Genomic DNA, 14,910 nt, shown 5'->3' with positions numbered 1-14,910 from the left:
CTTATTAGGGGGGCTTCCCTTTTATTTATTGATTAATGCATCATCAAGTGTAGCTCCAGCAGCAGCTCAGGGACGCAGAGCAGAGCGCCTCCTCTCCCCTCCGCTCCATGGCCTTCGTCCCAGCTGCCCGCTTAAGATGCAGGACTTGTCTCATCTGCTGGACAATCACTCCTATTGTTCTTTTAATTTTTTTTTTCAGGCTGCCAAGCTAAGAGACACTGGCTACATTTATATCTCTGAGTTAAAGGAAAGAAAACATCTGAATTAGTTTTTTTTGTTTTGTTCTTTGGGAGGAGGGTAGAGGTATTTAAAACGATTTTTAACTTCTTTTAAATGACACAGCACCTTGTTGGTTTTTTTTTTTGCCATCAAAGGCTCTCTGCTGTGAAACTACTTGATGTAACATCAAAGGACAAAGTATTCCCCTAACCTACCAGAATCGGTTTCGCCACAAACAAGCCGGCAGAGAGAATGGGATCAGTGTGACTGTGAAGAGAGGAGGCAGGAAGAACGGGGAGAAAAGAAAGTGGAGCTTTGTAGGAGAAGCTTTCTGAAGCTTTTTCCTCCCTCGCTGTCAGGCCACAGAACATTAAAGTGGGGGAGAGGAATTTGCATTCTTTAAATCGTTCTTTCTTCTCCTTCATAACTCACATGCTGACGATCTGGCAGTAAACTTGCACATGCAGTCTGCCGAGCCATTGGGAGGAAAGAAATCTTTACTCGCCAGAAGAACAACCAAAACCACACTGGTTTGATGCCAAAAAAAGGGAGAGAAAAAAGAATGAAAGCAGATATCAGCTATTTTGTTTGCAGATTTGAGGCCCGCCTACAGAAATTTATTGGCAACTACCATACAGTCTGAAAAAATTTAAATTAATCTTATGTTTCAGCAACAACCCACTTCTACCACTCAGTTTTTTTCTTCTAACATTTCACAAGATTGGTGGATCTCTCACAGTCTTTCTTTGCATAATTGCTCTAAATTAAGGTTGTTTAAAATGTGGCCGAGGGGCCATTTGGCCTCCCCCTGGCAACAATTCAAGAATAAATTAAATAAATTAAGAACTTTTAAACTCACAAAAATGTTAGCTGCAAAACAAGGTCATCAATGTTTCCAAGGTCTGTGGTAACTAGGACCATCACTTATACTCTGAAGTACACCCAAATCTGCGTTTAATTGCTATTATAAAGCTTGACTAAGTAAATTTGAAAGCACTTGACACTAAGTGTTTTCTAATGAAGACTGTAATGAAGACCCAAAAAGGTACCTGGGCACTTTTTTCCAGTCTAGACGATTGTTTGGCACTAAGTAAATTTGGTGTCTGGAAAACAAAACCTTTCCGATTGTTGACTGACAATCAGTCACTGCACCGTTACATAGAAACAGCTGGCTGCTGGACAAGACAAGTCTTTTGTTGTTGACTTACCATCCAGAAACCGTCTGCTCCATTCATGTTGGTTGTGCAGGAGGCTTTACTAATGCTTTTCAAAGATGCACAGTTGTACAATTGTGCATTTGTTTGCAACCATTTTTACATGTGAGTTTAAACGCTGAGTCGGGGGGCGTGGCCAGCAGCAGCTTATTTGGATTTGACTTGACCATACTTCCTAAAACGGCTCATTACGAAAGGAGCTCAAAACAGGCAGAACGGAGCAACTAAAACCTCATTATCTAAGAATGATTTTGAACAACAATGTAATGAGGATGTTTTTTTTCCGTTTTTTTTTTTTTTTTGTCCATATGTTCAAGGAAGCACTGCAGCTCATTGCTGCAACAGTTTAGAGTATTTGAACTGCAGCTACTGAGAAACTTCCAGGTCATTTCACTCAGTTAGGCACCTTCCTGCCGTCTGGCCGGAGCCTGCGCCTGATGTATTTGCCCACAAAGCATGGTGGCAGCAGACAAGGAAAATAAAGGAGGTTGTCATGACAGAATAACACTCTGGGGTGAGTCCCGCCTCTTTAAACTTGAGACCCGAAACCCACATGTGTTCTAAATCTGGAAGGAAGGCAGAGCTGCAGCTCGGAGACACAAGACTGGAGCAATAAGAGAAGAAAAAAGGAAAGCGTCAGAGAGGAGGGTCACTGAGCGTCCAGGAAACGGCTCCCAAACTCAGGGGCTCGGTTTGGAGGAGGCGGGGAGTGGTTTGTTGCTGGAAAAGCTGACAGGCGAACAAGTCAGAGGGGAGGGGAAAAAAAGGAGAGAGGTGGCTGCCTTGACTTTGAGTTGGTCAGTGAAGGCCTCATGCAGCTTCTCAGCAGTGTCTCCATTCCATTTTTATCCGCCTGACGCTCGTCGGCTTTCAGCAGATCTCACCGGGAGCCCAGAGGGAAGGGAAATAAAGGAGTACATCACAGGAGGGGGAGACGCAAAGGAAAGGAAACATGGTAAGTTTGTTTCAGTGTCTTGTTTTGAATGCTCATTCCATGTGATTGCTGGTGGGCGGGGAGGTGGGACTCCAGCTTACAGCAGAGTTCCTCCTTCACTTTGCTCTGCTTCTGTTTTACTCTGCTCCTGAAATCTAATCACCACTTTACAAACAAAAAGTCCCTGGGAGCAGCAGAGTTACACTCTCCCATTCATAGATGAATCGACATGAGGAGTGATACCCAGGAAGTTTGGCACCAAATCCAACCTTTTTTTCACCAAAGAGCGGGTGGGCTGCTTGCCACATTTCCCCACATTTGGTTTTCATTTACTCTGTCCCCCTGGGGAACAGGCTGCTATAAATAAACAACAAGTGACCGACTGTAGCTTACTGTCTGGATTTACTCTGGAGGGACAGACACACGACCCAACGCCAGCTGAGGGTGATACCCATCAGGGTTGGAGTTTTTCTGGCTGTTGAATTGTACATGTTGCTGAATCTGAGAAGATGCTATCTGCATTTCCATTACAAATGTGTGTAAAACTTTTATACTCCACCAATGTCGAACAAACACGAATTCCCTGTTGCCGTGTTTCCATTAAATAAGAAACTCAGTTAAAATCACACTTGAATTCAGGTTTGTCCATGTGACAAATCATTAGAAAACACGCCGCACATGATCCTCCTACCACTTCCTGACAAAGACCAGAAAAGGTCTTTGTCATCTTTTCTGCCAGTACTATCATCCGGTTGTTGATCACATGACTCGTGATGTGAAAAAAGTGTTTCCATTGCAGTTTTGCAAAAGACACAATATTTTGCTGCAGCTGAAAAGCCACCTCAACTTAGTGCAAAAACCTTGTATGAAAAAACATATTTTTGAAATTTGCATATTTCCACTAAGCAAATTCAGTATTTTTATTTTCAGTTTGCACACTTATGTGGTCAATTTAAACATAGCTAGTGCATAATGCTGAAACTTTAGTCACAAAAGCCAATCAACCTGTCCCAACACCTTCTATTCTTCCCCAGTGAAAACTGGTCACCAAAATCAAAAGCCCAATCCAACATCTTTGACTATACCATTGATTATCCAAACCAAATTATAACCCAAACACCTTTATAGCTCCTCCAGTTGGCTTAAGAGTGTATCCCTGTTCACTAAGTGCAAAAAACCTACTTGACACCTTCCCTAATCATAGTCTAAAACAGGAACATTGGTCACCAGAATCACAAAACTTGTTCAAATCTTTAATGTCTTGCCAATCCTTTTCCACAGTATAGACAATTGATTATCAATGCCAAATGTAATGTCAACATCTTAATTCCTCTGCCAATAAATTTCCAAGACAGACCATTGATCATCAAAGCTAAATATTCAGCACTTTATGTTCATCTACCATTTATAGTTGAAAGCAGAGTGAACTAATGTTCTGATGTGAAAAGAGTTTTCATTTTGATACAGCAAAAAAAAACAAAAAACTCATCCAATGGGAAACAATTTTTAGCGAAAAGCATTGCTTTTTTTTATATTGGCATGTTTCAATCAAGCTAATTTATTTTTATGATTCCAAATTGCACAATTTTATGGGTAGTGAAAATGCAGCTATTGATGCTAAGATGGAATTCCCTCAAGTAAAACCAGGATATGCTGATGGGGAAAAAATGGAAGTGTCTGATTGGATCTTTTGAGTTGGGCGATGACTGTTGGTTCAGGACCATAACGTCAAAATATTTAGGGGAAATTTGCCTATTTCCACCTTGGGAAGCTAAATGCTACCTGAAACACTACTGGCTGGTGTTTGCAAAGCAGCCAGTCTAGGAGTACTATTCAATTATTTCCTTGCCAATAATTAGCTGTACCTTCAAGAGTAGATAGGGAAGACTGTTGACATCAGCTTTTGTAGTGCTAAGACTGTTGCTGTTATGGGCCTGTAATGGGAGCACTTTTAATCAGTTTAAATCTATTTTTTCCCAATTACTCATGGGTAAATTCAACGTAACCTTTTCTTTGCATACCTTGTCATTCCAAGCAACCTCCAGGCTGTCCCTAAAGGTGTGTTTCTGAAAGATTTGATGTGTTTTTTCTTGGAGTACCCACCTATTATCTAAAAAAAAATATGACCTGTACTCCTAAAATTACAGCTTTGGGAATTTGTTTATCTCCACTTGGAAAACTTTCAGAACCAGATATACCGCTGAGAGATTTCAGGAGATCTCATTATCCTTCCTTTTTTAGTCTGAGATTTTCTGCAGACCTTTGCAAGCTTGACGAAACCATCGTCTGGCCATGCTTCATTACGCTTATTGGAATACAGAGAGTTTGTGCTCTTCATTGAGGACAGTTTACTGGATGAAGTATGCAAATCACAAACTTTAAATGAGACAGTCGCTCCTGCTCTGTCTATGCATAACTTATTTTCTGGGTCAAGCAAGGTCTTTCATATGTTAGGTACCTTTAATTCTTTATATCAGTAATGTAGGACAGGGCCTGTAACTTTTAAATGTCTCTAAATTAGCTTTTGTCATTGACGCTCCTAGAGAAAAGAGTTCTGCACATAAGCTTAAAGAAATGGAATTTTTACTTTAAAAACATATGTATTCAGAAATGGACTCTGGTGCTGAGCTTACATAACCTTTGACCCCAACATCAAAAGAGCAGTTAAAGTTGGTGATTAATATTACAAAGAGTGAATTTGGAATAACTGCAAACTTATAAGGAAGGAAACGTGGATGAATTGAAATGTAAACTTTTATAAGGAAATAAGAAAGGAAAGAGTAATGGGAAAAGGAAGGAAAGCACCAACAAAGAGGGCATTAAAACAGATTAAAAGAAAGAAGGGAACTGAAAGTATGTGGGACGAAACATAAATAGAAGTCAAAAAAAGGAAAATGGAGAGCAGCCCTTTGGTTCATGTAGGCTAAAATCTGGACTAAGATATTTAATATCTGATTGAACTTCAACATGTTTTACCTTGAATAGATGAATCATGCTAAAGAGCATCATGGCATTATAACATGCAGGTTGCATCTTATTTTCGTAGACATAAAGATGTTTGTATACAAAAGCAATAACTGTCTGACCATTTTCCCTCGTAACTTTAACAGTTTGAAGCACATGTTTGTAAAAAAACTTGGAAAGAGGACCAAAAATGGATTTCTGCCTTTTTTTGCCTTATAAAGATACACAGCTTGAAGAAAAGTCAATTATCATATTTCTATGCATCTGACAATGTAACACACATATTGCAATTTGAGTCACTTTAGATTATCATTTAGGCTTTGATTCAAACCAGCTTTATTCATGCTTCCTGTGGTTTTCCATCATTTCCAAGCTTTTGGTTTTTTAAGGTGAACTGCTATGGTTCCTTGAACAGATTAGGATGGGTCTATGGACTATAAAAAACATGCTTACAACATTTTTTGTACAAAATCATTCCTAAATATTGAGATTTTAGTCTGGTCAGTTCTGCATATTTTGCTCATCCTTTCAGAATGAGCTGTTTTAGGGCCTCTTGTCACTTTAAATCCAAAGAAGTTGCTGCTGGCCACACTCTTAACTCAACGTTTACACTCGCTATGTGAAAAAGGCTACAAACAGATACATAATTATACAACCATATGTCTTTGAAGAGCAGAAGTGGCGCCTCCTGCACAGCCAACAAGAATTCAGCAAGTGGTTTTTGGATGGTATGTCAGCAACAAAACACTTGTCTTTTCCAGCAACCATTATACAGCGCATACAGCGCTAAAACGAGCTGCTGGTCTCCAGGGTTGCTAGGTGATGGGTGGAATTCTGCTGGGGTTGCCAGGTAACAGGGCAATGTGACTTAATCGTGTGGCTTTTGGAACGGCTCATTTTCCAGACACCAAATAAACATTAACTTATTGCCACAGAATGGCTGAGTGTTTTTTAAAGTGCTTGGGCTGTTTGGTAGAAGCAGCAGAAACCCAAGTGAAAGTGCAAAAATTTGCAAACGTGACTTGAGTATAATAGATCTCCTTTAAAGACTGTGTAATGGTTGTGTGTGGTGCTGTTAAATGAAGAGAAGTGTGAATCTCCAGCCAGCTCTGTTTTCTGTCTCATCTCTCTGCTGCTGCCGCAAGGAAGACTGCCAGAGCTCCTCTGAGACTCGGACATGTCAAACATTCCACCTGTTTCTGGTCCCACAGCAGCTGCAGGTCCACACAGAGTTATATTAGGAACAGAGTCACAGCTATAAACATCTAATCCCCCCCGTCCCCGACTGACCGTCTCCATCTGCAGACAGCTTCAGGTTTTCACCTTTGTCTGCAGTGATATGTTTACACTCTGCAGCTCTACAATTGTGGGATGGGATCAGTCTATATACTGAACATCTTTCTGTTTGTGCAGACTTCTCATGGGAATATACTGCATTTACTCTGTTTCAGAAGATGCAAACATTAAACACTAATATAAACTGCAGTAATTTAGCATAAAGACAGGTTGTATACAACAGTGTATAAACAACTTAAATATCACGTCCAAATAGACTTAATGTGGCTGCTGTTTCCTATCTGCTTCCCTTTAAGTCTTTGTGATGAAGCTCCACAGGCTCAAACACAGGAAGAAAACGCCCGTTTATCTTAATTAGAGGTTTGCTGGAGGAAGATACAATGTTGCACCCCTCTTCATTCTCACTGGTTTTTCACACATTACTGTCATGGCAAAGTTTTTAAACAAACCACCTTCAGCGGCAATAACTGAGGTTTTCTGGGAAACTTCATTAGCCTCTCAAGTGATTGTGGAGGAGTTTTGGCCCTTGCTTCTTCCCATCAATCCTTCAGTTCATTGAGGTTTGCCAAGCTATATTTGTACATGGCCTTCTTAAAGGGCATATATTATTCAAAATTCACAATTTGCCCATTTTTGTACTAACATTTAGGTTTCTACTGTTCATAAAAACAACCTTAAAAACAGTGCTTCAAAATTGTCTGTAGATTGATGGACGGCAACAGTTTATTCTTGGATCATTGATGAGAAATATTTTCGTTTATCAATGAATTTGATAAGTAGCGTTTTGCTGCTACATAACCTCACTGGGTTAGATGCTTTTCCCCCTAAAACATAAAACTAAAGTGGCAATTTTAAACATAAGTCTTTAGAGGACGACTTGTTTTGATCAGATGTAAAATGGATGGCAGTGGACCAACTGACATCTTTTCTACTTGAAGTAAAGGTTTGTCATTTGTGAGTAAATTCATGTTAGTGCATTGCAATGTGTGTGTATGTGTGTGTGTGTTTACATAAGATGTGTATCTTGGTAAACTAAGGCACAACAGGCAAATGGTACCTATATATGACTATAAATGGCCCAATTTTGACTTTTTCATCCCCCAAAAAAATCATATCTGTGCAACTTTCATATGTGCTTCTAAATCAGATACATATTCAATAGTTTTGAAGTGTCTGAAATCATAGTAGTCATGTCACATTTTACCTGACTTTTACATTATTTGTGTGAAACATGCATCATAATTCTATAAGTGGTACATTTGGATGGTTGAATCAAGCAGTACCAACATTTCTGAATGGATGATTCACCATTTTACAAAAGATTGAATCAACACTATATTTCTGAGTCTGTGTCTTTAAAAACTTACTGCTAAGTATCTCTGTGCTCTTCCTGTATCTCAGATTTGCAGACCTTTATTTTTCCAAGTGTGGTTTATAACTTTTTTTTTTTTTTTTTTTTTTTTTTACAAAATAAGGTTTCCTTTGACAGACTGGTTGATAACAGACTGGTTGTCTCTGAAATATGATTTGACTTTGAAACATGAGTAGAACAATAAAACCCACCAGACTAAAAGCATCTTAGCATTTGTGGTAATTTATCTTTGGAACAAATGTAATTTTAAACTGTTTTTCCATGTGTCTTGGTGTTGTTTTACTTAAAAATTCTGCATAATAATGCTCTATTATTCCTTCAGAATGACAATTTGTGGTTAAAATATTCACTAGTTCTGCTTCTAGTTTTTTCACTACACACATTAATAAGCAGGGGATTGGGATAACCAGCTGCTTCTGCGTATTAGCAGAACTTAGTTTTCAACAATGCAAAGTATATATTTAAATTTGCATCAGCATGCTAATGTTGTTTGAGCATATAAAATGTAACTTTTCATAGTAAGAACAGTTCTTGTATTTATTAGCTTGGTAAATATCATTTTGCCTGTTGTGTTTCAGCATGTAAAACATAATATATCAACATGTTGAAAACTTAATGTTTATTTGCTGTTTCTGGCATACTGAAGACAAATAAAAAATGTCTTTTTTTAAATTTTTATTTACTTTTTTACTTAAAACATATGGGCACTATTTTTAGTGTACCACATACAAATGTGTTGTATCATTTATAGTTTGAATGGTTAATTTGCAGCTCATTTGCACCATCAGATATGTCAGTTAGAAGCGCAATTTGCATTTGTTTAACATGACAAGTGGTGAAATACGCTATTTACTGGTTATTTAGGTTGTGATCAAACGGAGACCAGCCTAATTGGATTCCAGTCAAAATGTTTCTGCTTAAAAATACCTCCTACCATAAATAAACAAAGAGAGGAATTAATTAACAACAAAAGTTGTTTTTCTCTTCTTGCTTAGCACTGAACACTGGCAGTTTGGGTAATGAGTGTCTCTATAATCATTACAACAGTGTTGTCCAGTTTATTCACTGATTGCACTCAGTATGAGTCCCCGCAATCACAAATTTAAATGTGACACATCATCGCATTTTAGTAAAGTCAAACTAAAAGCCGAGGTTTTTACTTTCTTTTTACTCACAATGTAAAAATGTTGCTGAGTTTTAATGACTGTAATCAACTCCTCGGGAGAACAAAGCGAGGTAATACAAGTTGTGATCTGGTTAGAGGTCTGATTGGCAGATAAATGTTTGTTTGATGCAAATTGGCTCGTTCTGCTAATTGCTGGTGTTTCTCACAGTGTGACTGTGCATTCTGTGTTCAGCAGTTTAAGCAACTCCAAATTGTTGTTCAGGTTTTCTTCAGGTGACTGGTGATTCTCAGATTGAAATTTCACCTGTTATTTCCAGTGATTGAAACCAAATAGCCCATTTCACCCTGAATATTTCACCTGCAAAATTGGGTGAATGCTTCTGGAGTTACAACCCAGTTTGAGAGACTTCCTGCAATGTCTCATTCTCTCTTCCTATATACATGGGAAAAGAAGTGCTTTGACCTTTTCTTTTCATTGTTTTCTTCAAAATCCTGAAGAACATGTAGTCAAGAAAGACAAATGTGATCTTAAGATACTTTAAAATCAGCTTCAAGTGAAATGCTAGCATTTATAGACATTTTATAACTTCATTGCTGTCAGATGTCTGAGAAAATGACCCTTAGCTTGAAAAAACTAAGATGTTATTTCTGAAAAAGAAGTCAAAGCAGAAGAAAAGGCACCAATAACGTATGTGAGAATGTGGCTGTTCTTATTTATTAGTTGTTTTTTTTTACCAGTTATTTGTTAATTCTTACATTGTGTATGAATTGTGAGACAGTTATTTTTTTGTTTTTAAGCATATGCACTGATTGATGGCACCTTTTAAATTTCGTTGTGACAATGACAATAAAGATTTATCTCTATCTCTTATCTCTATCTCAAAAACCAAAATGTGCACAGCAAGGAGCTCTCTTCTTCCTTCTCCCATGGAGAAATCTTATGTTATCAGCTTCAATATTTTCAGATTTGGTTAACATACCATAGAAGAGTTAGAAAAAAGTGTTCAAGATGAAACTTCAGACTATATTATTGAGTTTTGATTGCTGGTTGTTATACCCAGAATTCACTTAGTGACTTGAGTTTGAGGTAGGTTGCTAATTGATGCTAAGAAGTCACTGGTTTGGTCACCAATGTTTCAGTTTTGGACCAATTAGAGGAAAAGTGTAGGTATTGGATAAACCATTTGACTTTGATCAATGTAACTGTTATGCTGTGTATTAGGGAACAATTACAGAATAAAGGAGTTGGGTAGACTGGTTGGTGGCCAATAGTTCACTCTGTCTATAAATAGTAGATGGAAATAGTTTGGTTTTGGTAGTTTGGTAGATGAACAGTTTGGTTTTGATGAACAGTGGTCTGTCTTAGACTTTTATTGGTAGAGAATTTAAGATGTTAATATTTAATTTGGCATTGATGACTAATTGCCCAGACTATGACTGGTTGAGAATTAAAATGTTGGAAAAGCTTTTTGATTTTGGTGATCAGTGTTCTTGTTTAAACTGTGATTGGGGAACAACTGAAGGTGTCAAGTAAGTCTTTTGAACTTGATGACCAATGATACATCTTTAAGCTAACTGGTGGAAACGTGATGGTGTTGGATAGGTTGATTGGTTTTTGTGACAGTTTCAATCTTATAACAGCTTTGTTTCCATTGGTGAAACAATTGTGCAAATTGAAATTACAAAAATAAATTTGCTTAATGGAAACATAGCAATTTTGAAAAAAATCTCATGACATCTGGTAAAAAAAATGTTGTAAACTAGGATGAGTTGTTTTTTTGGCTGCATTAAAAATGGCAAAACTGCAATAAAGACCCATCACACGAGTCACATGACTAGACAGGATGCTGCCACCAGTGGAAAAGGCGAAGAAGACGACAGGAAGCAGTTAGAGGAAGATGGCGCGGCATGATTTTTAACAACTTATCACATTAACAAATTTATTCACGTGTGATTTTAATTACATTTAATATTTAAAGAAAACACCACAATTGCAAAATTGACATTAATGGATTATCAACGAAGTTTTAAGCACATTTGTAATGGAAACTCAGCTCATTATTGAGGGAAAGGTGGGGAAGATGAACCAACTGTTTAGCTTTAGAGACCTTTAGTCCACTCTATCTTCAACTACAGCTAGTGGATAAAAATATCCAGTAGCTAGACCATCTTAGTAACATGAATTTGACCTGGACAATCTTTTTGTTACTTACTAGGGTTTTGCAGTACTTGACTCATAGATCAAGAGATGGTTGACCCACAGAAGATAGAACTTTTACCCAAGCATGAATACAACAAGACTAGTATAGACAAGACAAATACACTTATCGTACAGTAAAAAGTATTACAAACTGGATCTAATGAGAGAATCAACAGAAAATGAACTAAATCGGTTCAGAGTATTTCACCATTGCCATTCATTTTCCTGCTTCTCTGTCTTTGCACACCCACCTCTGTCTGTTTCCTCCTTCACGTCCCTGAGAGGGTACAACATGACCGATTGCCACTTAGCATAAAAATTGTTGTTCTAAATGGTGGCGGGCTCCCAAACAACGGAGCAGCGTGCATACAAATGAATGTTTAGCCGGCATCAGAGAAGATGGACGGCTGCAGCTGAGCACCTATAATGATGATGCCGTGGGATGGACGCAGTCTGCAGCCGGCGACTCAGACTTTTACTGAAAACCATCTTTAAGTGAAGTCAAAAACACCATCAGTCAGCTTGTTGCTCCTTTCACATGGAGAATTATACAAAGTGCTTTCGTCCAGAATGAAATTACATGTAACATAAAGAATGATTTTCTCCTAAATCTACTTCTTTGAGAAGTTAGTGACCTTCCTTCCCTTCAGTCTGCAGTCTTTATTATCTGCTGGCGTGTTTTAGTGTCATTTTTTAGGTTTATTTTTTTGTATACTTTGACATATGCACATATTCAATAAATTAGATTATTATAAAAAAGTGCATTTAGTTCGGCAACTCAGTTCACTGTAAACTCAATTCATCATGAACAGTAAAATAAACTATATCTTATCAAGTATTATTGGTCTAGTTTCTAGTGCAAATATCTTAGTGGACTGGAAATAAGACAACTAACGTACAAGTAACTTTGAAGCAAGTTGTAGGAGCTTGTTTTAGGTAAGTAATTACCTAATATGAATTAAAAACACTAGTTATGGGATGAATGACTTGTTACAAGTGAAAGAAACTGCCAGTGAACATAGTATTCTTAACCAATATCACAAGAAACTAGACCAAAAATACTTTGCAGTGTGGGTGTATGGTCCTAATTTTTAGTTTATATATATACTGTATATATATATATACAGTATATACCGTATATACAGTATCTTTAGTACAGTTTCTTAGGTCATGTCTGCTTTGTGAATCTGGATGTTTGTAGTTCACACTGCAATATGGTGACAACCAATCTGTTGTCAGATGAACACAAACATGCTGTATGTAGCCTGCTGGGCTTCGCTGCCCACCAAACCGATGCAGTTGGTGGTAGAGCAGGTGGTAGACAGTTTTAACACACTGTTTGAGAAAGGAAGGCCTTCAAGGACACACACCATGTCTGACAGTTGGTGTTCTTGATAGTGAAAATAAAGTTTTAGCTCTTTTCGGAGTGAAGCAGTTGTTGTTTTCACTGTAATGTTGTACAAATAGATGGTTTTTTTTTTTAACAGGTTTGGGTGAATTCGCTGCATTTGGCTATAACACAGCTAACTGACAGCTCACAGAGCCTGTGAATGTTTGAACCTTCCACAGGGATTCTTTGAATAACTTTGGCTAAAAATGATGAAGAATCAACTAATATTTGTAAATGGATTCATCCATTCACTAGACTGTTTATCTGTGTCTATCCAGACGGTATTTTTTTACAAGCTTCATATTTAACTCAGAAATTGATGGGCTTTTCCTTTTTTTCTCTCTGCTTGTGCTCTGTTGTCATATCGGTCCTATATTCAATTTAAAAGTACTTGTTTAGAATTTCTTTTAAAAAAATCACTCTGAAAGAACTGATAACACTGGAAATTTAAGGGTGCATTTCCATCAGGCTCCTTTAGTCCACTTTAATCCAACTGTAGTTTGTTTGTACAGAAAGTCCGGTTTATTTGGGGAGGTGTGAGAATGTAATTTAACTCCTGATGTGGGCCAAAAAAGTGAACTTTGGTGCTGTTTGATTTAAATGCATAATGTGAATGCAAGTAGACCAGAGAGCACTCCAAAAGCAGGAAGTGGACTGTAGCGCAGGGCATTCTGGGTAAATACAACCACAACAAACTCGCAAGTCTAATGCTAATGGGAGATGTGGCTCAGAGACCTGAACAATGACAGTTGGTGTGTTTGATCAGTTTATAAGATTTTCTCTATAGAAAGGTTTTCATAGGCGAACATTTTCCTTTTAGAGGCTGCCTTCTAATCATTTCAGCTGAGATATGAGGTTTGGACTGTGTGGGAATCAGAACATATACCAAAGCGGATTTCATCAGTCAGATTGGTGGTTGAAAATAAATCCTTTCCCACCCAACCTGTTTGGATCTTTTTCCGCTCCAGAGCTTCAAAGTCGACAACAAATCCTCCCTCTTAACTTCCCAATCCTGTGTCAGAAGTGTCATAGGCTCCTTTTTCCTCCTCTGCTCACTCTCTGAGATGCTCTCTTATGTCTGAAATTCATCTCTTCTTTCTGTAGATTGTTATCCAATGTTTACTTTTCAGTTTCCAGCATTTTCAGGTTCCAGACTTTGTGTTTACCTCTCAAAATCCGTTGCTTCAGCAGCCTCTTCATTAGAGTCTGTCTGCACTGAAACACAAAGAGCTGTGCAGCACTTGGCTTAAAAGCACTTTTGAAACATAAATGAAACGTCACAATGATAGCTGATATCGGCCAGCACCGTCACCCCTTCTTCTGTTAATAAAAAGGACGGCTAGACTATAATTATAAAGGTCTTTCTCGTCCCCATAGCAACTGATTGCAGACTGCTAGAAACCTCTTCGCTTTGAGTTGATGTGACTTCCATACATCTGAACATGAGGATATGGACTGAATCTGAGACTGTTCAATACTATTGAGCGTCTTCCTCAGCTGTAAACAAACACTAATTTACTCTTTGAGTTCAGAGAAATGTCGTCGGCTCAGATTTCAAATTTTATTGTCTTTAACTTATGACTTCTTTTTTAAAATTGTGATCTTATTAATAAAATAACATAGTAGGAGTCTAACAGATTTTAAAAGCTCATAGCCCATTGAATAATACTTGTATCTACATATCAGCTCCAATTTATGCTAATTGTACCATTTATTGGTGAAAGTTTCTCAAATTTCCAGGAAGGTGGTTTCCATTTTGATATTTAATCTTAATAGTGTTTAATTTTCATTCATCTTTATTAATAATCAGTCCAAATAAGCTGAACGGAGAATCTAAACTGTGCCATCACTCATCAAGCAAATGACAAAAATAAAAACCACAGGAACGACATATAGAACGTGACATCAAACAATTGCTCTTAAAATGTAACCAGCCCCTGGTGGAAGAATAGTCCCTGACAACTTTTGTAAAAGTCCTAAGAGGGCGGAGCTAAGCGACACTGAGCGCCATGGCCAAGTGGGGCTGTTGTATTTCAAGTGTACTGAGATATTTTCACTAGAAACTAGACCAAAAGTACTTGGTAATATTTTGTGTTTTTGCTGTGTGGTTATGCACTGGTCGATCGAAGGAGGCCAGTATTGAGACGATTTTAGGCCAAATAATGCAGAGCTAGGCAAATTTACATGAAAATGTC

General features: G+C 37.8%; 1 protein-coding gene across 2 annotated transcripts in view; it reads left to right on the top strand.

Annotated features, from left to right (window-relative positions):
* Nucleotides 1–14,910, top strand: part of sgcd (sarcoglycan, delta (dystrophin-associated glycoprotein)) — a 259,342-nt gene that overhangs the window by 128,135 nt on the left and 116,297 nt on the right. The window contains exon 1 of one of the 2 annotated variants that reach the window (XM_032576207.1): nt 2,020–2,388. The exons of the other annotated variant lie outside the window; for it this stretch is intronic. Within the exon in view, the coding sequence (XP_032432098.1) occupies nt 2,386–2,388 (3 nt within the window). The 5' untranslated portion in view covers nt 2,020–2,385. Of the gene's footprint in view, nt 1–2,019; nt 2,389–14,910 lie in introns of those variants that run through there. 2 annotated transcript variants of the gene reach the window in all.

This window comes from Xiphophorus hellerii, chromosome 11, assembly GCF_003331165.1.
Source record: "Xiphophorus hellerii strain 12219 chromosome 11, Xiphophorus_hellerii-4.1, whole genome shotgun sequence".
Classification (NCBI taxonomy): Eukaryota; Metazoa; Chordata; class Actinopteri; order Cyprinodontiformes; family Poeciliidae; genus Xiphophorus; species Xiphophorus hellerii.
This window is presented reverse-complemented; position numbering and strand designations above follow the sequence as displayed.